This window comes from Gobio gobio (assembly GCF_949357685.1).
Source record: "Gobio gobio genome assembly, chromosome: 22".
Taxonomy (NCBI): domain Eukaryota; kingdom Metazoa; phylum Chordata; class Actinopteri; order Cypriniformes; family Gobionidae; genus Gobio; species Gobio gobio.
Window position 1 is genome coordinate 27,653,227 of NC_137118.1, and position 21,757 is coordinate 27,674,983.

At 39.8% G+C, this 21,757-nt stretch overlaps 3 protein-coding genes across 5 annotated transcripts in view; 2 read left to right on the plus strand and 1 right to left on the minus strand.

The window, feature by feature from the left end:
• Positions 1-8,693, plus strand: part of ppp2cb (protein phosphatase 2, catalytic subunit, beta isozyme) — a 21,880-nt gene extending 13,187 nt beyond the window's left edge. For both annotated transcript variants that reach the window (XM_079805370.1, XM_079805371.1), the window contains exons 2-7: positions 275-484; positions 565-738; positions 880-969; positions 3,362-3,523; positions 3,614-3,732; positions 6,956-8,693. In XM_079805370.1, the coding sequence (XP_079661496.1) occupies positions 275-484; positions 565-738; positions 880-969; positions 3,362-3,523; positions 3,614-3,732; positions 6,956-7,028 (828 nt within the window). In that variant the 3' untranslated portion in view covers positions 7,029-8,693. The remainder of the gene's footprint in view (positions 1-274; positions 485-564; positions 739-879; positions 970-3,361; positions 3,524-3,613; positions 3,733-6,955) is intronic.
• ubxn8 (UBX domain protein 8) lies at positions 7,349-17,625 on the minus strand. 2 transcript variants are annotated; one of them, XM_079805372.1, is made up of 8 exons: positions 17,515-17,619; positions 13,791-13,916; positions 13,617-13,690; positions 13,383-13,505; positions 10,176-10,307; positions 9,156-9,197; positions 8,961-9,035; positions 7,349-8,882 (listed from the first exon to the last, which is right to left on the minus strand). In XM_079805372.1, the coding sequence occupies exons 1-8, from the start codon at positions 17,591-17,593 to the stop codon at positions 8,712-8,714; spliced, it is 822 nt and encodes a 273-aa protein (XP_079661498.1). In that variant the 5' UTR covers positions 17,594-17,619; the 3' UTR covers positions 7,349-8,711. The 2 variants fall into 2 exon arrangements, with proteins under 2 accessions (XP_079661498.1, XP_079661499.1); XM_079805373.1 differs by having other exon boundaries at positions 7,793-8,882; positions 17,236-17,625.
• Positions 17,626-18,141: 516 nt separating this feature from the next.
• On the plus strand, positions 18,142-21,452 carry hint1 (histidine triad nucleotide binding protein 1). Its single transcript, XM_079804120.1, has 3 exons — positions 18,142-18,276; positions 18,800-18,904; positions 21,166-21,452. Exons 1-3 carry the CDS (start codon positions 18,166-18,168, stop codon positions 21,328-21,330), a joined length of 381 nt encoding a protein of 126 aa, XP_079660246.1. The 5' UTR covers positions 18,142-18,165; the 3' UTR covers positions 21,331-21,452.
• Positions 21,453-21,757: the final 305 nt, after the last annotated feature.

The following is a 21,757-nucleotide window of genomic DNA, read 5'->3' on the forward strand; positions in this document are numbered from 1 at the left end:
TTATGCATAGTAAAATTAGGCGGTGTAAGCTCCATATATGGACGGGGTGAAGATGCATGTATGCACAATCTTCCGCTGACTGGGTTTTATAAGGGAATTTTGTGCAGGTTCTGTCGTATGCATGGTTTTATAAATCTGAAAACCTTTGTGCGTATGCAAAATTTAGCTTTAGTGTGTACGCACGCTTTTAGGATGAAATCTACGAAATGTTTTCTACACAAGGCCCCTGGACTCTTACTGTGACTGATGCACTGTCCTGTTCTCACACCCGCAGGCTAAAGAGATTCTCACTAAGGAGTCGAATGTGCAGGAGGTGCGTTGCCCCGTCACAGTGTGTGGAGATGTGCACGGCCAGTTTCATGACCTGATGGAGCTCTTTAGAATTGGTGGGAAGTCACCTGACACCAACTACCTGTTTATGGGCGACTATGTAGACAGAGGATATTACTCAGTGGAAACAGTCACACTTCTTGTTGCACTAAAGGTACATTTACTACATTTGCTATGATGGTCTTGCAAACATTTTAGACTTCTTGACACTCCTTTTGTCTAATTGATTTGTAGGTTCGCTATCCAGAACGCATCACGATATTGCGAGGTAACCACGAGAGCAGACAGATCACACAGGTGTATGGTTTCTATGACGAGTGCTTGAGGAAATACGGCAACGCAAATGTCTGGAAGTACTTTACAGACCTCTTTGACTATCTACCCCTAACAGCCCTGGTGGATGGACAGGTGAGGAATCCTCCTTTTCTGAGAAATACACATTATTAAGAATAATACCAGATTTTCTCTGCTGTAGATTCCTCTTACACCTGCTGATGGCTGTCGTCGATAACTCCTATAATTCTCTCTCTCTCTCTCTCTGTGTATCAGATCTTCTGCCTGCACGGTGGTCTCTCTCCGTCCATAGACACACTGGATCACATTCGTGCGCTGGATCGTCTGCAGGAGGTGCCACATGAGGTCAGTACAACCACAGGTCGCATCCATACTACTGGCTGCGTCCAGTGGCTTGAAGAAAGGGGACATCAGTGTTTGTAGTAGGGCTGGTCCGATTACCATTTTTTGAGCTTCTAAGCTACGGTAGTAATCAACACCGAATATTCGAAGTTTCGGAGGGAGGGGGCTGAACATATTCTTCTTTCTAATAAAGGCAGGAATCTCGAAGCGGCAGGTATCGCTCTGGCAGGGTTTATATGCTCAGAGAACAGACACTGCACTAGTGATACAAAACAAACAGGTTTGTTATGTTCCAGTAACAAGCTCTTATATTTCACAGTAGATTGATAATAACGGGTAATAGGCTTGCTGCTAAAGTCTGTGTTACCGATGTTCAGGCATAACACCGGTTACATCCCTTGCCACTGTCGTGCTGATATTTTATAGTAGTAAAAATCCTTCTTTTCAGCAGGGCAAAGTAATTTGATTCCAATTTACTTCTATCTGACTCCATTTGATCATGACCTCGAATTTAGGTTAGAAGGCAGATTGGTTATTTGGTCATTTGTATAATAGTTTAAATACACATTTGATTAATCTGTTTAACTCTTTTTTGAAATTATACCCGTTCATCTGGATCTCAATAACACTTCGAGTCTCGAACCGGCCGGATTACATTCTCTTTATCACAAACCCATTAGTCTTGGTCACTAGACAAAGGCGATTAACTGATATCCTAGAAGCCCGTGCTCCAGGTTGATCATTCTAGAATAGTTTTTCTTCAGTCCCCTTCAATCTGAACCCACTAATGCAAGACTATATCTAACCAGAGGCCATGATGACCATTACCATAGAACCAAGCCACCAACTTAACTTCCTCTAATGGTAACTTTACATAATCATGCCGTGATTTCCCACATACATGTAATTAGAATAATATTACAATAATCACAGGGTTCCCGCGGGGTCTTAAAATGTCTTAAATTTCAAAATCTAAATTTTAGGCCTTAAAAAGTCTTAAATTCTCTGAAGTATTGAGTTCTAGGTCTTAAATAGTTTTAAACAGGTCTTAAATTATCCTACGTCCATGTAACGGTACCTCTAATGCTTATTGAAATGCTCCGTCAGCATGTGTGTTTGTTTGTTTATTCCGGGCTGTTGTAGTTCTTTCTTTCGCTAGTCCAACTATAGTTCGCTGTATTACAACTACAAGTGAGACCAGCATGCATCTTATATTGCAGCCAATCAGCTTTCATGTTATTGGCGCGAGTCTCTTTCGGATTGTACCACTGACACATCAAACGGCTTTTATTCTTCTGATGACAGTTCTCCAGTTCACGCGATCGTGAAAGCGAATCTTTCTCACCTGTTTCCCCCCACAGTGGATGCATAAGAGGCTCATATTTCATATTAAATACATAGACTTTAAGAAATTTATATCGTATAATTTTTTTTTTTTTTTTTATACAATAAATCTTTAGACCTTTCTAATGAGTTTTAGTCATAGGCTGTCTGCATATTAACAGGTAACCCAGCAGTTTTTTTTGTAAAATAAGTTTTCTGTAAAATATAAATGTTATTTTATTAGTATTATTATTATATTGTTATATTTATTCTTAAATACTCTATTTTATAATTTTTTAATAATTAAAATGTTATTGTAATAGTAATATTTCTAATTTTGTTAAATATTTGTATTTATTGAATATTATCATTATTATTAGTCTTGTTAATATATAAACATTAATGTATAAAATGTTATATGCATACACTTTTCATTTGTAAAAAAAAATTACAAAATATTTGCATTTTAACCAGAATAATTGCAATTAGATATCTTCCCCAAATCGTGCATCCCTAGTTTATCCTATCTCCTTAGTGCATCCCCTGTTCAATCTCTATTAGGCTATTAATATGCTGTTTTGTAATCTATTCTTTTTGAGGGCAAGTTTGTTTTAGCCTATTTTCATTTTGGGCCTAAGGTTTTGGGCATTTGGCACGTTGTTGGCTGTGGAGGGTTACTAATGTCATTGCTTTTTTTATTATTTCTTTGATTTAAATAATTTTGGTAATGCGTCGTATAGGTCTTAAATTTCAATCTTTATGGTCTTAAAATGTCTTAAAAAGGTCTTAAATTTGACTTTCTGAAACCTGCAAGAACCCCGTTTCATCTGCTCTTATCAAGAGCAGATTCATGGGTATTGAGCTGAACTCTTGTGACCATGTGACTCTGTAGAACCTTGTCTCTTCAACTTTTATTAGCTCTTCAGATGAAGTATCCAAGATACTGTACTTGTAAATGTCAAGAGTAATTAAAATAAGTTTAAGATACATGGCATCTATAAAACACATTCTCATGAGGGCTTTCACTGGTTTAAGGGGATTGGCTGTAAATCTGTGTGTGTTTGTGTTTCAGGGACCCATGTGTGACCTGCTGTGGTCAGACCCTGATGATCGTGGTGGCTGGGGAATCTCTCCACGAGGAGCTGGTTACACCTTTGGACAGGATATTTCTGAGACCTTTAACCACGCTAATGGCCTCACGCTAGTGTCCCGTGCCCATCAGCTGGTCATGGAGGTGAGATCCACAATTCAACTCTTCACAACCCTTCAGTGGAATGACAATTAAGATCAGATCATATAAAACAACTACTACTTTTTTTTTCAGGGGTATAACTGGTGTCATGATAGGAATGTTGTCACTATCTTCAGTGCACCAAACTACTGCTATCGCTGTGGTAACCAGGCAGCCATTATGGAACTGGACGACACTCTTAAATATTCGTTGTAAGTTACACTTATTATGATAATCATGAAGTGTGTTTTCAAGAACATGTCTGAACCGTATTTCAATGGTTTTACTTAAAATAATGAAAATGAAGCTTATTTCTAAGAATATAAAGTTTTTTTTTTAATGCCTTTGTGGCATTATCTTCATATTGTGACATGATTTTCATGGCTATTGAAGTGCCCCTATTATGCTTTTTTTGGATATTACCTTTCATGTAGCGTGTAATATAGCTGTTTGTGAATGTAATGTCTGCAAAGTTTTAAAGATAAAAGTTTTGAAGTTATTGTCTCCTACAAGAATGAAGCGATTCTGAACTGTCGAAACGAGTCATCAGCAATTCGAGTCTCACATATGTAACACATCTATGTGGGTTTGTAACAAATGCCCACCTATGGTCTTCATTGGCTGTGTGTGAACATCTACTTTGACCCACAAATACTGTCGTTGTAGCTGAAAAGCAACATTTTCACGATTACATCAGACTGAGCCATCTGACCAAGTAGACCAGTCACAAAGACTGGGTCACCTGACCAATCAGAACAGAGTACACCAGTCACAATTGACTGGGCCATCCGACCAATCGGAGTGGAGCAGGCTCTCGGAATCTTATCGAGCTATTTCAGACACTGAGAGAAGAGCTGATGCTGCACTGTATATTGAAGTTTTTGTTGACATTGGATGCATGTAAACCTATTGTAGGAGACCCCAAAAACAAAATTAGGAGCCTTAAAAATAGTATAATATACAGGCACTTTAACCATATTACTGCAATGCAAACAGTCTTATTCTGTGTAATTGTCGACAAACTGCAAGAAAAATGATTGAAGCAGGTTCTCTGAACGCTCCATCTGCTATTGGTTGAGGTAGTGTTACTGTGTTGGAATGTTCAAATAAACACAATGTTTTCATTGCACCATTGTTGGACACTTCAGGAAAATCAGTCTACAAATGTCTCGCTGCATATTAAACCAGGATAGGAGAAAGACAAAATGACTCCGTAATGACACTCTAATAACAATCACCATTTGAGAATAGTGGGAATTAAAAATACTATATTACAGCAATGCGAACTGTGTGGTAAAATGTGCTTAATTGCTATTACAGGGTTCCCGCGGGGTCTTAAAAAGTCTTAAATTTCAAAATCTAAATTTTAAATTCTCTGAAGTATTGAGTTCTAGGTCTTAAATAGTTTTAAACAGGTCTTAAATGATCCTACGTCCATGTAACGGTACCTCTAATGCTCATTGAAATGCTCCCGCAGCGCTTTTGTCTGTGTGTTTATTCCGGGCTGTTGTAGTTCTTTCTTTCGCTAGTCCTACTATAGTTCGCTTTATTACAACTACAAATGAGACCAGCATGCATCTTCTATTGCAGCCAATCAGCTTTCATGTTATTGGCGTGGGTCTCTTTCGGATTGTACCACAGACGCATCAAAAGGATTTTATTCTTCAGCTTCAGTTCTCCAGTTCACGCGATCGTGAAAGCGAAGGTGAATCTTTCTAATCTGCCATCTCGCATAATGACCAAATAAAAGTATGATACGTCTGATAACACTAAAAAGAGTTAATAAAAGTGATGTAAACCACGAACTCAATTCGGTAGACACACAGAACGATGTCAGAACGGCTGAGGATTTTGTGCACGTGTTTGCCGCCTGTCAGTTTGCGCGAGTGTACCGAATGTGTCTATTTCTAGGCTTACTCTTGAACGATCATACACACATTCATATCCCTATGTTCTTAATGGCGGTTATGTCTTGACTCTTGAGTAAAAAAGTTTGGGACGTGGGTCAGTATTGGATCTGCACATTACTGTAGTTCTTAAAGTGAAAGCATACTAAGATAGCTTGTACCCGCTCCTGTCTGTGTGTTAATGTTAAACAAACAACAACAGGGAAAAAACGGTACTTCAACTTAAAGCACTGTTTGTATCCGTATCTTTAGGTTGTATTTATTTGTCCTATTGTAATTGGTTAATAAGTTCTTATTTTATTAATGACCGTTTACTTGAACTTTTTACTTTATATTAAGCAATTGCTTACTTGTAAGATTTGTCACATTTCCCACCCTAAAGGCCTGTTCACACCGGGGCGATTTTCGCGCGCGTTTATCGCTGACGTTTAACGCCTCATGACTAAACAAAGGGCGCCAATGTGATTGTGCACACCGACGTGTAAAAGCGTCATTTAAAAAAAAAAACGCCTCGTGTTTTATTTTGACGCGGCGCGTTAAAAACTGGCCGACCAATGAGATCAGCGCTTTTGTTCACGTGCCTGGAGCTGCTGAAGTGACAGTAAAACACGACTTGGTGGCGCTCAAGCACAAAACAGTCTTGCCGAGCACACATTATGTAGAAGTAGTAAGTAGACAAAGAAGAAGATGAGCTGCAAATGCTGCTGGCCAGTTAGCAAAAAGTGTGTGAATGGTTTTGGCCATAGACATAATATATCTACGGTTATGGCAAGAACGTAAATACTGTCTCTCTTCTTCTTCTGTGTGACAAGCGAGTGTCAGAAGCGTAAAGTGCCGCAGCACCACCTGTACCGGGAGCGCTATCTACTGAATGTGCACTCGGCGCATCGCCAGTGAAAATCGCTTGGGTGTGAACACTCAAGACGCACCGAAAAACGCTGGCGATAAACGCGCGATATTCGTCCCGGTGTGTACTGGCCTAAATCGATAATTTTATTAAGGCTAGATGGCACACCACTGGACCAGCCTTTTTTTGTAATACCAAACAAGATTCATGCATTTTGTTTGTTTTATTGTCATGTGTGACTATTGTGCATCTAATATGGTAAATGTGGCATCCTATGAAAAAAACAACAAAACTGGAAATGACCACCACAAAATCAGTAATTTTGATCTCGGAAGGAGAAAAAAAAAAAATCAAATCAAATAAAAAATATATATATATTGAATAAATTAATTTGCTTTGCAAGTAATTTTGTGATTCTGCATTTCCTTTTGTACGTTTTTTTTATTGTGTGATATAGGTCTTCAATTTAATTCATAATGGTCTTAAATTTGACTTGGTGAAACCTGCAGAAACCCTGTATTAAAATGTATGTCACAATGCAAAAAATCTTAGTAGTCCTAAAACTATGCTTCATTTTCATGCATTCTGCAATATGCTATTTCTTACTAATTTAGTTTTTAGAGTGAAATTTGACTGGGCAGGTTTTCATGAGATGGATTTTTTTTATTTTCTTCCCCTCAGCCTTCAGTTTGATCCAGCTCCTCGACGCGGAGAGCCCCACGTCACCCGCCGCACCCCCGACTACTTCCTATAAGCGAGCACTGGCCTGCCTCCAAAGACCTCTGACGCAACATGAAAAATTGACAATTCCAAACATGCCTACATCTATTCATCCAATGTGTATATAAAATGGGGGAAATGTTCTGACACAACACTAACACGGACCAAAATGTGCCATACAAGCATTTAATGCCCAAATCCGATCGCTCTGTCTCAGTACTGCTACAAAGTGTCTCGTTTTAGCCTATAGTGCAAATTGCCTGCTGTATACAATGAATAGAGATGTTCCCTTCGTTCTTGAATTGTAAATTTCTCTGAGTAAAAAAAATAAGCAAGTGACTAGCTTTCTCTCTTACAGTACCACTGGAAAAAAAGTCCTTTACGTTGGCAATGCCAGGCATGTGAAAAACAGTAACATTTTATACAAGTGCACAAGCTGACATTCTTTCCTCTGTATTCACCAAAAAAAAAAAACACAAAAATTCCTATCGGAAAGAATGTTGAAACCGAAGGACATGCCTCTTCCATTCTGGGAGTGAACACACAAGTGTACATGGACTTTATCTGACTGTCCCTCTTTGTCTAACCTACCATTTTCTTTTCTTTTGTGTTTCCTGTCTTCTGTGTATTTGTTAATAAGTGATAGCCTCTTCTTTGGTGTATTTGAACTAATAAAGTACTTTTAATCGCAAGCTACTCCAAAACCACACACTAGTTGTGCTTTTATTAACATTGCTAATTGAGGATTGTTGTCTTTTGAGAGTGAAACAATACTTGCGTAATGTGAAACCATATATTCAGCAAAAACTGTTTTATTTTTGTAGTTTCCATTAGGAATTGACTGGATCATGAAAAGTGTTTGTTTTCTTTACTGGAGTGGTGCAGGTCATTGTTCTGTATTTGACTGGTTATCATCTGAAACTACACTATCTGGCTGCAAAGAGCTTTATTCTCCATTCACAGATGGTCTGAAATATCCATGTATTCTGAGAAAATACACTTTTGCAAGCAAACATTTCATCGCTTTGTAGTTCTTTGGTCTGATTCTTTGGTTCCCGTTGAAGGTCAAAGTCACTGTCCAGAACTTCACATCCTGAAGGTGACACTGATTTTCAGTTCTAGCATTGCCATAAACATTATGTGGATATTAACCAACATTAAACTACTGTGTAAACAAGTGGCAGGTTTTAGAAAGGCTGCAGCACCTACGACACTAAAAAGCAAGAGTTGTTTCAGAGTTGGTTAAGTTAAAACATTTTGGAGAAAGATTACAAAGAAAAATGTTTCATGTTTTTGAAAAGGTCTCTTATTCTCACCTGCATTTATTTGATCAAAAATTGTATGGACATTCAGATACTAAATAACATGAGTCAAGTGTACCAATCTGCAGCTTAATATGAAAACTACCTGCGAATTCTGCCCCGTCACCCTGAGAACCCTCATAACCTCAACTAAAATAATGTATTTATACAGCAAGGTAGCATTTGCTTTATAACCTTTTTTTGCTGATTTAAAAAAAACGTATATCTGGACAGGATTATTCTCATGTATTAAAGAAAAACTAATATCTACATAAAGACTTAGAGCTGCAAAACTTAGAGTTACAGGAAATGTATCCCAATTCTGGCAGATGTAGAGAATGAAGGCATGTTGACTGGTGCACGATGTTACAGCATCCATTCAGTCCCATAAAAGCATTTCAAAAGCAGAAGTGCTCTTAGGTAACGGCCGGCTCTTTCTCCTCCACGTGCAGCAGTGTGTCGGTGAGAATCCCAGCCTCCTCCAGACTCACGTCTGCAGCCATCAGTAGTGTTTTCCTGGGGTAAGACGTACACAGCGTGTAGAGAGCAGGGTGGTATCCTGTCTTCATCATCCAGTCAAGAAGGAGCTAATGAACATAAGATATTAATATTACCTTGTCATCTTCTCTAGTCAAAGCAGACGACAGTAATGAGGAAGGACTCACCGTCGAGCTCCAGGTTTTGAGGAATCGCCGGTGGATCATTCTTCTGCTTGGACATCTTAGAGCTATTTTTACAACCTGTCAGTGCGTTACAGAGCAGAGATGTAACTATAAATACATGACTTCACAGAAGAAAGTACCACTTATCATGGGGTTATCATGTTTTTATTCCTCTGGATCATATGTTGGTCCACTCACCCCCTCGGTGTCCGCTGACGGCTCATCGGGCAAAACTATGACCTTTAATGGAAAGAAAAAACTAATTTCTTCCACACAGACCCATAATGCAGTAGTGTTTCTGAACAAATTTCAATGAAAGTTTAAAATTTCTGAAAGTCCTACGCCTGCACTTAAAGGATTAGTTCACTTTTAAATAAACTTTTGCTGATAATTTACTCACCCCCATGTCATCCAAGATGTCCATGTCTTTCTTTCTGCAGTCGAAAAGAAATGAAGGTTTTGGATGAAAACAGTCCAGGGTTTTTCTCCATATAATGGACTTCAGTGGGACCCAAACGGTTCAAGGTCCAAATGACAGTTTCAGTGCAGCTTCAAAGGGCTTTAAACGATACCAGACGATGAATAAGGGTCTTGTCTAGCGAAACGATCAGTTTCTGCGAGAAACCGAGCAGTATTTATGCTATTATTTTACCTCTTAACAGAGGAACGCGATCGTCTCTGAGCTCCGCCATTACTTCCGGAGAGTGAGGTCAAATTTAATTGTGGTCATATATGTATACGTAGATGCCTCATTAGCGACTGCACGGATCAGTAGAATGAGGCATCTACTATCGATATATCTATAACCACGATCAAATTTGACCTCACTCTCCGGAAGTAATGGCGATCGCGTTCCTCTGTTAAGAGGTAAAATAATAGCATAAATACTGCTCGGTTTCTCGCAGAAACTGATCGTTTCGCTAGACAAGACCCTTATTCATCGTCTGGTATTGTTTAAAGCCCTTTGAAGCTGCACTGAAACTGTCATTTGGACCTCGAACCGTTTGGGTCCCACTGAAGTCCATTATATGGAGAAAAACCCTGGACTGTTTTCATCCAAAACCTTCATTTCTTTTCGACTGCAGAAAGAAAGACATGGACATCTTGGATGACATGGGGGTGAGTAAATTATCAGCAAAAGTTTATTTAAAAGTGAACTAATCCTTTAAGGGCTCCTTTAGAGCACCATTCCAAGAAAAACACAAATGCACTGTTTACCTTCTTCTGCTTGGGCGCTTCCTTTTGGACAGGATTTGGCGTAACAGTCAGCAGCAGCTTCCGTCTCCTTATGGCTCCCTGATTAGGATTCTCGTCTGCATTGACATCAAGAAACATCTGATCCTCTTCCCCCTGAACCACAACATGCAGTTAAAGGTGCTCTCAGTAAAATTGTATGTTGCGCTGGTCAATGTAATGGTCATCTTAGATCAGAAGTGTCCAATCCTGCTCTTGCAGAGTTTAGCTCCAACCAGCTCCAACACTCCTGCCTGGAAGTTTCTAATATGCAGAGTAAGACCTTGATTATCCGGTTCAGGTGTGTGTAACTGGGGTTGGCGCTGAAGTCTGCGGGGCAGTGGCCCTCCAAGAGCAGGATTGGACACCCCTGTTAGACTGAAAGTTTTCTACTACCAATGCCATTATTGAAATGCTCTATTTGTAGTCAGCCGTGAGTACTATTAATAGGCTTTTATACCGAACATCAGATGAACAAACAGGAAAGCAGGTCTCATTGCATCTGCATCACCTGTCTGTAGCTTTCTAGTAATCCAGAAGACCGTGATAAGCTAGATAAGGTGAGTTAGAACTGAACTCTATAGGAAAGTGCTCCCCATTTTTAAAAAGTGCACTATAGAGGGTATGCATTGACGTCACTGTCCAGATGTGAGTAACGATTTTCAATTTGAAATTAAAGGTTGGACTCGATATAGTATTCCTTACAAGTTACCAAAGATCCAGTGATCCATGGATATTGACGTGAAGCCAGGAATCGTGTTTCCTGACATTTATATGAGCCTGATTTTAACGCCGGGAAAATGCATAAAGCACATTTGCCTGTGAACTACTTATATAAATACAAAATAAGTAGGTCTAAATCTGCGTGATCACGTATATTAATGTTATATATATATCATCATATCATCAAGCCCTAAAACTTGAATCGTTTTTGTTAGTGTTTATTTAAAAACATCCAATTAGACAGAATATAAGATGATAAATATTTAATTGCTGAGTTGTCAAAACAATATATAGGGTACGATATTACCCCAAAATTCAACATATTGACACAAACATCCATAGATATACATAATAAAGGCTAGATGTCTCGTCCGCGCTGCTGGCCAATGGACCGCGCCTGGCGGCCATCTTGTCACAGTCAGCTCGCTCACTCGTAACATTGTGTTTTAATGGTGCATGTACTTTTTAAATAACTAAAGTCTCTATTGACTTTATATTGCGTGAAGTGGCCTCCTTGTCATTTTTGACTTATAACAAAAAACAGAACAATGTCTAAAAGCTGATTTGTGACAAGGTGTACAGCAAACAAGCTAAAAAAACCCAGAACCAAAAACCCAGGACACAAAAGTGGATACAGGCAATTGAGATGCGACATGTTATATTACACTAAGAACTACGCCCACTAGAGGGGAACATAATCAGAGACAGGAAATATGATGTATAAAACTGACATTTGGATATTTGACTTAACAGTGACAAAATATTTACTGCACACGTAGGCATACGGAGTGTCAGGATCCCAAAATGTACCCATTCTTCCTGCTGAAGCTTCACATCTTATTGCCTGTATCCACTTTTGTCTCCTTAAACACTCGTTTTTTTTGGTCGACAGCTTATAAAACGTAGTTCTGTGTTTATTGGCTTGTTTGCTGTACACCGTCACAAAGTAGCTTTTAGACATAGTTATATTTTTTGTTATAAGTCAGAAATGACAAGGAGGCCGCTTCACGCAATACAATGGAGAGGGTTGGATTGAAAAATACGCTCCGTCTCTATTTGCTTCTCTTTTCGGTAGCTTTCGGTAGTCTGTAAAAAATATACCTCAGATTTCTTGTCAACTCTATTTGTACCGTCAATCTCAAAGCTCTTTCCCATTTTAGATGTGTGTTTGTGTTTTTCACGCTGTAAACCAATGCCGCTCAGTCGTTCTGCCACTCAGTGGGCGTAACCGCAGTCACTTTGGTCGACGGTGACATCCCACGCATACCCTCTATATCCGTGTCGGCCATTTTGCTGTCCAAATTCTGAGTGAACAATATAATTTCCTACAATCATTCACTCTTTAATACCCACAATGCACTCTGAGTGTACATTTGATGCACTCACCAACAAACCATTTCCACATTACAATGCGAGACGGCGATAGAGCTCAAAAGAAAATGAAAGATAGGCCATGAAAACACCAAAGGCGGTAACTTGTACAATTGTAAGTGTAACATTTACAATCTCCATCTGTATGGAGATATTGTGAAGCGACATGATAGAGATTGATTGACATGGTAATTATTTTCAGGGGTAGTTATGTTGTTATTTAATGTTCTTTTAAGTGAACAAATAAAACAGACAGTAGTGTATTTCTAATATAATAAACATAATAGTGAATATACATGACAGCCAGCTGTTTTCTTCTCTTTATAATGAACATACAATAAATGTGTGACAAAACAAACTAAGGAAATAAACTTCACTAATGTACAATAAAGTCAGAGATGTTAATACAGGGTATAGTAATATGTCAATCAATCCGTCACTGCGGGTCTCAGGTGCACGGCCTCCGCTCCGTCCCGCCCTCGGTTCATCCCCTCGGTCTTCCAGCATTTTTCAAATATTGCCAGTGGGTCGAGTTAAGCGCTGAGCTGGGATTTAGTTAACCTTTAACGTTTATGATTGAATTGTCCTCTCTGATGTGTGATATTTACGTCAGTGTACGAATTCGCTCACTCATTCTCATTCCCTTCTTCTATTTGAGAGGACTCAAATGTCAATGGCTATATAGGGAACAGTGCATGAGTGTCTCCGGACGCAGCTGGATCTCGAGGGCCAGAGTTGAGAACCCCTGCACTATGTCTAGATTGTTTCTTTTTCTGAGCAGGTGTATTACACTCTAATATTTAGTATTACTTTTCGACTCAATAATGACACTATTGTAGAGCTGCTTTATAGATGAATTGAACTCATTTCATAATTGATGACCTGACGAAACTGTTTGCATCATTGATTATTATATTCCTGTTCATCACTGTAAAGCTGCTTTGAAACAATCTGTACTTTATAATGCGCGACATACTGTAAATAAAGGTGACTTAACTTGTGTTAATTGTTTTAAAAATACAAAACAAAACAGAAAAGCACATTTCCCATCCCGCTGCTGCATGTGGCACTAGTGATAATGAGTTTGAGTTTGCTCACCCCGACTGGAAACCCCTGGCTCAGTCTCCAGGACTCTCCTGTCATGCGATGGTGCCGTTCCATTTTCTTCTGGAGCAACAAGTTCTGTCTCGGCTTTAACACGCTTTCAGCGTAGTCAGACATCTTCATGGTATGAGAAACAACATATTTATTGTTAGAATATATTCATAACATATTTACAGACCTAGAGTGGAACATTTATTAGCTTTTAAAGGCAGAGATATTGTTTTGAACCTTGTCATTGAGTTGGTGTTGTTGAATTCTTCTAACTTGCTCTTGTCTCAGTCGGTCGGATTCATGCAGTGGGCCTGTAAGATACCAAACGTCAACTTCAATCATAAAAATAAGCCATTACAGTTACAGCAATAATACATCGACAAAATTTTATGGGAATAAAACTGGTCATACGGTCTGGGAGCTCTTGACACACTGGAAAGAAGAAAGATTTCAGCCTTGGTAACATGTATATCAGCCATGTGCAGATGCCCAGGAATATGAGCCCACGTCCGGCCAGCTTCAGAGCATCTGTAACACCTGTAACACACACATCAAATAGCTGTCAGACCATCTGTAACACACACATCAAACAGCTGTCAGAACATCTGTAACACACACACACACACACACACACACACAAACAGCTGTTAGAGCATCTGTAACACACACACACACACACACACACACACACACACACACACACACACACACACACACACACACACACACACACACACAAACAACTGTCAGAGCATCTGTAACCCCTGTAACACACACACACACACACATTTTAATTTCTTTATTTGAATCTGCCAATCAAATTTCGTACAGAAAGGATTCAAATATTCTCAGAGGTAACACAGCTTTGACATTTAAGGGTACATAAAACATCTCCTACGCCACACAGCAAGGCTGCCTATCACAGCTGATATAGAGCAGAACTTTGCCAGTTGTTTAGACTGTCCTTTTGGTAGCCCTGCCAGTCTTAGTCCACTAACAGTCAGTTTGTGGACATGTCCCAGGCTGCCAAATATCAATACCGCAAACTTACATGCATAGCCCAGGTCACTGATCTTAGCAAGGAGGGGATGGTATTTAGTCATTTTTTCTAAAAAGGCTATGTCCATATACAAATCATATACACAGCCTATTTCAAGGACTAGCACCTCCTTTCTATCTATATCCACCAACACAACATCAGGGCTGTTAGGGATGTTACAGAACACATCTTCAGAGCTGTTGAACCAGTCTGGTGTCACTCGTGAGTGTTTATACATCGGTATGTTTTTTGGAAATATGTCCTGAACAGAACTGGCAATAAGATCAACAATACGGTCATGGCGTGCTGTGTATAATCCCTTGTACATATTACACCCATTCACAATATGAGCAACTGATTCCAGATGTTCAGAGTTAGAATGCATTATACAGTGTGGATGGTGATTCTGAGGGTACCATAATGCTAGATTGTATCTGGTTGGCAGCATCTGTAGTCTGGCCTTCACAGTGAAGCAGAGGATATCCTCCCCTAGTGCAGCATTTCTGTACACAGAGTGAGAGGTAGAATGGTCTGCAAAGTCAAGACATGCCAACTTTCCCTGCATTCTCAGTCCAGTCCAGTGTTGTTTTGTGTCCATCTGTTTGATGTTCAGTAAGGCTTTTCTTGCTGTTGTGCTCTGTAGTGTGTGTTGTGTCTCGTTGTGGCAGATTGTGGCCTCCGCAGTAATAGATGGGTGTGTAACCACTGCGTCAGACACCTCAGGTGCAGTGTGTGAGTTGCTTTGTCTCCACTGTAGTTTAACTGCCAGTCTGTTACACAGATCGTTTAGGTCTGGCCAGTCTGAACGAACTCCGAAACCTGCAGCTTGTGTGTCCAGTTTGCCATTGCTCTTCCTCCTGAAGCCTAGGAAGCTGTCTTGGTTGCCTGTGGCCAAAGGGACCTTTCTCTTCCTAAGGTCCAATAAGAGGGAAGCTATGGCTAGCTCTCTGACTGCAGCATCATCGTTGTTGAGCATGCTGATGAGATGTACTAGTCGTCCATTCCACATTTGGGACCCCCAGACCCCCTTCCTTGAGTGTGAGGAAGATTATGTCCCTGGTGGAATGAGAATTGAGTCCCAGCTATTTCCTAACGGCCTCAACTGTTTTATTATTCATGTCCCGTAGGACATTTTGTGGGATGTGAATGTTTGCAAAGAGATGTTGTATCTTTGCCAGAGCCACTTCTCTAATGGCCTCCAGCTTCATGACTACAGGTAGGGGGGAGGAGTCGATCAGATCGATCCTGTTCTTAAAGGCACAGGATAACTCCTGCACCTGTTCACCCCACTCACCTGCAATGTTGAATCTATGGCCAAGATAGGTGTATGTTTCATGACGAGAGTAGACCCTGATAGGCTGGCCCATTATTGTAAAGGAGGGGGGTTTGTCAGATTTTGCTTTGTACCAGCGGTTTCCACCGCTTCGCCGCTCGTAAAATGCTGCACATTTGGTGTGTTTCACCTCCAGCTTAGACCACTGTAGGAATTCATCCGTTCTGGTCAGCATGTTTTGAATGGTATTCTCGTCCCTGGAGGACACCTGGACATCATCGGCGTACCCCTGGCCTGGACAGGGTTTGGGGATCTAGTGTGTGGTGTTGCGCACTGGCAGATCCATCTCATCCACTGGTTGATGGCCAGGATGAAATTGACAGCACTCCAGGGGCAGCCTGTTTTAATCCACACTTTAAGAGTTATAGGCTCTGTGAGTTGTTTACCACAGATAACCTGTAGAAAAGATCCCCTATACACATCTGTTATGAGGTCCACAAAGGGCTGAGGTAGATGGATCTCCTCTAATGCGTTAAGCAACAATTTGTGAGATAATGTCCCAAAGGCATCTCTAAAGTCCAAGAACACAGTATAGAATTTACATGATTCATGTTTAAAATCGTCAATTTTAAACATGAATCACACACACAGACAGCTGTCAGAGCATCTGTAACCCCTGTAACACACACCTCAAACAGCTGTCAGAGCATCTGTAACACACACACACCAAACAGCTGTCGGAGCATCTGTAACACACATATCAAACAGCTGCCGGAGCATCTGTAACACACATATCAAACAGCTGCCGGAGCATCTGTAACACACATATCAAACAGCTGCCAGAGCATCTGTAACACACAACTCAAACAGCTGTCAGAGCATCTGTAACACATACACTCACTCACACACACACACACACACACACACACACACACACACACACACACACACACACACACACACACACACACACACACACACACACACACACACACACACACACACACACACACACACACACACACATCCATCAAACAGCTGTCAGAGCATCTGTAACACACACACACACACACCAAACAGCTGTCAGAGCATCTATAACACACACACACATATCAAACAGCTGTCAGAGCATCTGAAACACCTGTAACACACAGATCAATTAGCTGTCAGAGCATCTGTAATCCCGGTAACACACACACACACACACACACAAACACACCAAACTGCTGTCAGAGCATCTGTAACACACAGATCAATTAGCTGTCAGAGCATCCGTAACCCCTGTAACACAGAAAACACACACACCTCGCTAAACAAGCGGTCAGAGCATCTGTAACACACAGATCAATTAGCTGTCAGAGCATCTGTTACCCCTGTAACACACACACACATCAAACAGCTGTCAGAGCATCTGTAACACACACACACATCAAACAGCTGTCAGAACATCTGTAACACACACACACACACACACACACACACACACACACACACACACACACACACACAGCTGTCAGAGCATCTGTAACCCCTGTAACACACACCTCAAACAGCTGTCAGATCTCAGCAGCGCACTTTACAGCTGCAGCAACATTAACACAAGCTGATTTCACAACACTAGCCACCCTTAAGATTTTAAAACATCGAAAATTGATCTAAATAAATGATACAATTAATTCAATTTCATCGATTACATTTTGTTTCGAGTACAAGTTGAAGACACTCTACCAAAGTGAGAGAGACAGCATGAAACTCGGTTTTTTTCTGCTTCAAAAAACAAAATAAGTATTGCCAGAATAATGATTATCATAATAACGTGTTACCAATTAACGAGTGTTTCCATGAAATGAAGCAAAATCCCGCCAGTAAAACACAGAACACAGCATATCTGTTGTTAGACATGTCAGCAGCGATACAAATAACAACACGGAAGTAAGATGTTTCAAATTAAAAGCTGACCAGACGCGAAAAATACATAAACAATGGGTGCGTCTCAATCAGCTTCCTAGTTCAGTAGTCAGGGCACTGATCAGGACACAAGTCAATGGGCTGACTCCCTGATCAGTGCCCTGATTACTGAGCTAGGGGGCTGATTGAGACGCAGCCATTATTATTGTAGTATTTTATTAGACCATGCTTTAGTATTGAGTTCTTAGGTTGGCATTGAGCTTTCGACTGAACTTAATTTTTTTTCTGCGATGTTTAATAACTAATCTATGCAAATTTTATCAAAAGGATTGCAATAATAGAATGTTAAATACGGAACTTCTCAGTTTAATTAGGTTGTCTCTGCATGGCACTTTTATTATGAAAATAATTCATTTTCAGCTGTCCAATCATGTGGCCGATCGTCAATGGGCTCTGTCCAGTCGCTCTGCCGGTTGTCGTTTTGTGCTTATCTCAGCCAATAGGAGTTGAGCTGTGTGTGCGCATGTTATTGAGAGCTGCGCAGCTGCAGAAGCAGATCTGTGATCATGGCGGATGAAGTGGAGCGAGCTCAGAGCGCGCAGCCGGGAGGAGACACGATATTCGGCAAAATCATCCGTAAAGAGATTCCTGCCAACATCATTTATGAAGATGATCAGGTGCGATCTCTGCTGTTTGTACAGCGATAGCTATATACTGCCGTCAGTGCGCTCGATGCTGCGCCTGCTCTGCAGCATTTCAATGCGCTTTCAGACTATATCTTAACGAAATGATCGAGTGTCTGATCACTGTTATTGATGCATTTGAAGTTCAGTTGCAAAATCATTTTGAGTTCTGTTGACAGTTCAACTGAAATCTAGGATATTTGGAAATGTGCCAGATTGCAATGCTAGAGTAGTTCACGTGTTCTGCACTCGTATGTGAACTGTCACATTTCTGCACAACTTCGTTGCACATTGAACAGCGATTAATGAAGGCCCTTTCCAAAATAATGTGAACGCTTTCAGTTACACGGCAGTTTTCCTACTTTTACACTTAACTATTTATTTATTACACCCAATGAATAATACACATTGATAATCTCTCTCTCTCTCTCTCTCTCTCTCGCTCTCTCTCTCTCTCTCTCTCTCGCTCTCTCTCTCTCTCTCTCTCTCTCTGTCTCTCTGTGTGATGAATTATCAGTGCATTGCCTTCCATGATGTGGCCCCTCAGGCTCCCACTCACTTCCTGGTGGTCCCCAGAAAGGCCATCACTCAGATCTCTAAAGTAGAGGATGCTGATAAAGAGGTCAGTATTAAACTTACACTGTACCACTGTGTGTGTGTGTGAACTTCATCTCAAAGCAGTATATATAGTTGCAAGAAAAAGTGTGTGAACTGCTTGCAGAATGAACATTTGAATAATTTTAACAAAATAAGAGAGATCATACAAAATGCATGTTGTTTTTTAATTAGTACTGTCCTGAATAAGATATTTTACATAAAACATGTTTATAAGTCCATATAGTTTTCTGATGGTTGTTCTCAAGTCCCTTGTTTGTCCCGAGCAGTTAAACTGGCCAATGTTTTTCAGAAAAATCCTCCAGTCCAGGTCCTGCAAATTCTTCAGTTTTCCAGCATCCTTTCCATATTTTAACCCTCTCCAGCAGTAACTGAATGATTTTCAACCATCCTATAATGATAAAAATCCATCTAGTGTTTTTTTTAAATCTCCTTATATGTTTTCCCCTGTCTCAAATCGAGCCGTGTGACGTTACACGTTGTTACGTTGTTGATTGACAGCAGCATTTCAACACAGACCCGCCCTGAGCGAGCTGTCATCAGTCCGCCATTGTTGATACCCTGGAGCAGAATGGCGTCTAAGCGATTGTGGTGTTGTGTTCTTGGGTGTAATAACGAACACAGCAGTCATTTTGATGTTCCTAAATCCGAACCACTGAAGACGCAGTGGCTGAGTTTTGTTTTCGAAGGGAATATTCCCCCCGATCAACGTCAATGCTTTCATGTTTGTGAATCATTTCTCACCAGACTGCTTTATAAACGAGGGTCAGTATAAAGCAGGTTTTGCAAAGAACCTTTGCTAAGCTCCTGAAAAAGGATCGCTACCAACTATTTGTGTTCCTGCTGCACCTCAGGAAGAAGTGAGTGTAACGTTTTATTAACCTTTATATTAATCTTTGCAAATCGCTTGCACGCTTCATGAAGAATGCGGCAAAAGTTTACAGGGTAAGTTACATTACGGCATGCTTTCTATGTATGACGTTCTCAATATACTTCATAATCCCACGTTTATAGTGAACAACGCGTTATGGTTATTACAAACTGTGTACGCTGGTTATAGAGTTAACGTGGTAACAATGAACTAACGTATACATCAGTAAACACATAGCATTCATATCTCACTGCGCTAACGCGACCCTGCCAGTACAAAGATAGATCAAAGTGACATTACGTTAACCAACCATTCAGAAACGTTATAAACGTCAGAAACCTTATTGTCGAACTTCGTTGGGGCCGTCATCTTGTTCCAGGTCCGACTCTGGTTCAAATTGTGTCCTCAGAGAGTCGCCATTTCTCCAAAACATACCCTCAACTGTTGTCAAGGCAACACTCCACGTGTGTTGTGTCAAAACGCGCCACAGAACAGAGGGGCGGGGTGAGCAAAGCTCATTATCATTTAAAGTCACATGCACTGAAATGACTTGCTGAAAACAGAGCTGTTTTTGACCAGGTAAAATGAGTGTTTTCTTACAATACTAATGAGAATTTTTAATTAAAGTATATTACAAACTTTTCATTTAGACACTAACGAATCATATTAAATTGTACAAAAATGGCATTATATGACCCCTTTAAACAAAGAAATATTTGGACATCTTCATCCTGTTAAAAAGTTTTCAGCCCCCAGCTCTTAATGAATGTTTGAACCTTTTTTTTTAAAATAGTTTTTTAATATCTCAAAATCATACAGTCACTGCTGGAGAGGGTTCAAAAATGCAAAAGATGCTGGAAAACTATCCTAATATACTTATTACTAATACTTATTTGCATTTACATTGTGATTTCTGGATGTGATTTTTTTTTTTAGATTATGTCTCTCACAGTGGACATGCACCTACGATGACAATTTCAGACCCCTCCATGATTTCTAAGTGGGAGAACTTGCAAAATAGCAGGGTGTTCAAATACTTATTTTCCTCACTATATATATATATATATATATATATATATATATATATATATATATATATATATATATATATATATATATATATATATATATATATATATATATATATATATATATATATATATATATATATATATATATATATATATAATTATATTTACATTTACTGTGGTTGGTTTTTTTTTTGTTTACTGCCAAATATTCAAATATAGAAGATGTAATTTGCAATGCTTCATGGGATTGGACAGTCACAGCTATTTCCTGTGATTCTCTGATTGGTAGATTGAAGGTTCTCTTCATAATTATTCAGTTACTAAACAAGTGTTATATATTCTGCTTATGTCTTTGTCTCGGCTCAGCTGCTCGGACATCTGATGGTGGTTGCTAAGAACTGTGCCGAGCAGGTGGGTTTACCCAGAGGATACCGACTGGTGCTCAACGAGGGTCCTGACGGTGGGCAGTCCGTTTACCATGTTCACATCCACGTCCTGGGTGGCCGTCAGCTGGGATGGCCTCCTGGATAACCACTTTATAGATAGTTGTGTCACTGTTATCCATCATTCAGTTATGCCAAGTAAGAATCAGTCCAGAAAACATCTAAAAATAAGTTCTCTCTAAGGATGTCAATAAAAAACGTTAAATGTTATTGCTTGGAATGTGTCGTTATTTTAGTCTTGCCACTCTGTGTTTTTGGTTGTGTGACTTTTGAATGTCATCCTATGTTATGTAGGCCTTGACATTGTAAACTTGGAAAAATAAAAACAGTTTTAAAATGTGTGAGAAAGCAGTGGACTTACAAATAAAGGTTGAGTATTTCCCCCCAAAGATGGACATGAGTGAGCTAATATATGAAGACACAATCAATGTCAGCTTTATAGTGTGCATTCAAGTCAAAGTCAGTCCATTTGCTCAGCTTTTATATTGAATACGGATCACACATTTGTAAAATTC

Coding starts and splice junctions, on each gene's coding strand:
- hint1 (XM_079804120.1), top strand. CDS start 18,166: ATGGCGGATGAAGTGGAGCGAGCTCAGAGCGCGCAGCCGGGAGGAGAC. Junction 18,277..18,799: donor TCATTTATGAAGATGATCAG/GTGCGATCTCTG, acceptor ATGAATTATCAG/TGCATTGCCTTCCATGATGT. Junction 18,905..21,165: donor TAGAGGATGCTGATAAAGAG/GTCAGTATTAAA, acceptor GTCTCGGCTCAG/CTGCTCGGACATCTGATGGT.
- ubxn8 (XM_079805372.1), bottom strand. CDS start 17,593: ATGTCTAACAACAGATATGCTGTGTTCTGTGTTTTACTGGCGGGATTT. Junction 13,691..13,790: donor GTGTCAAGAGCTCCCAGACC/GTATGACCAGTT, acceptor GGTATCTTACAG/GCCCACTGCATGAATCCGAC. Junction 13,506..13,616: donor AACACCAACTCAATGACAAG/GTTCAAAACAAT, acceptor CATACCATGAAG/ATGTCTGACTACGCTGAAAG.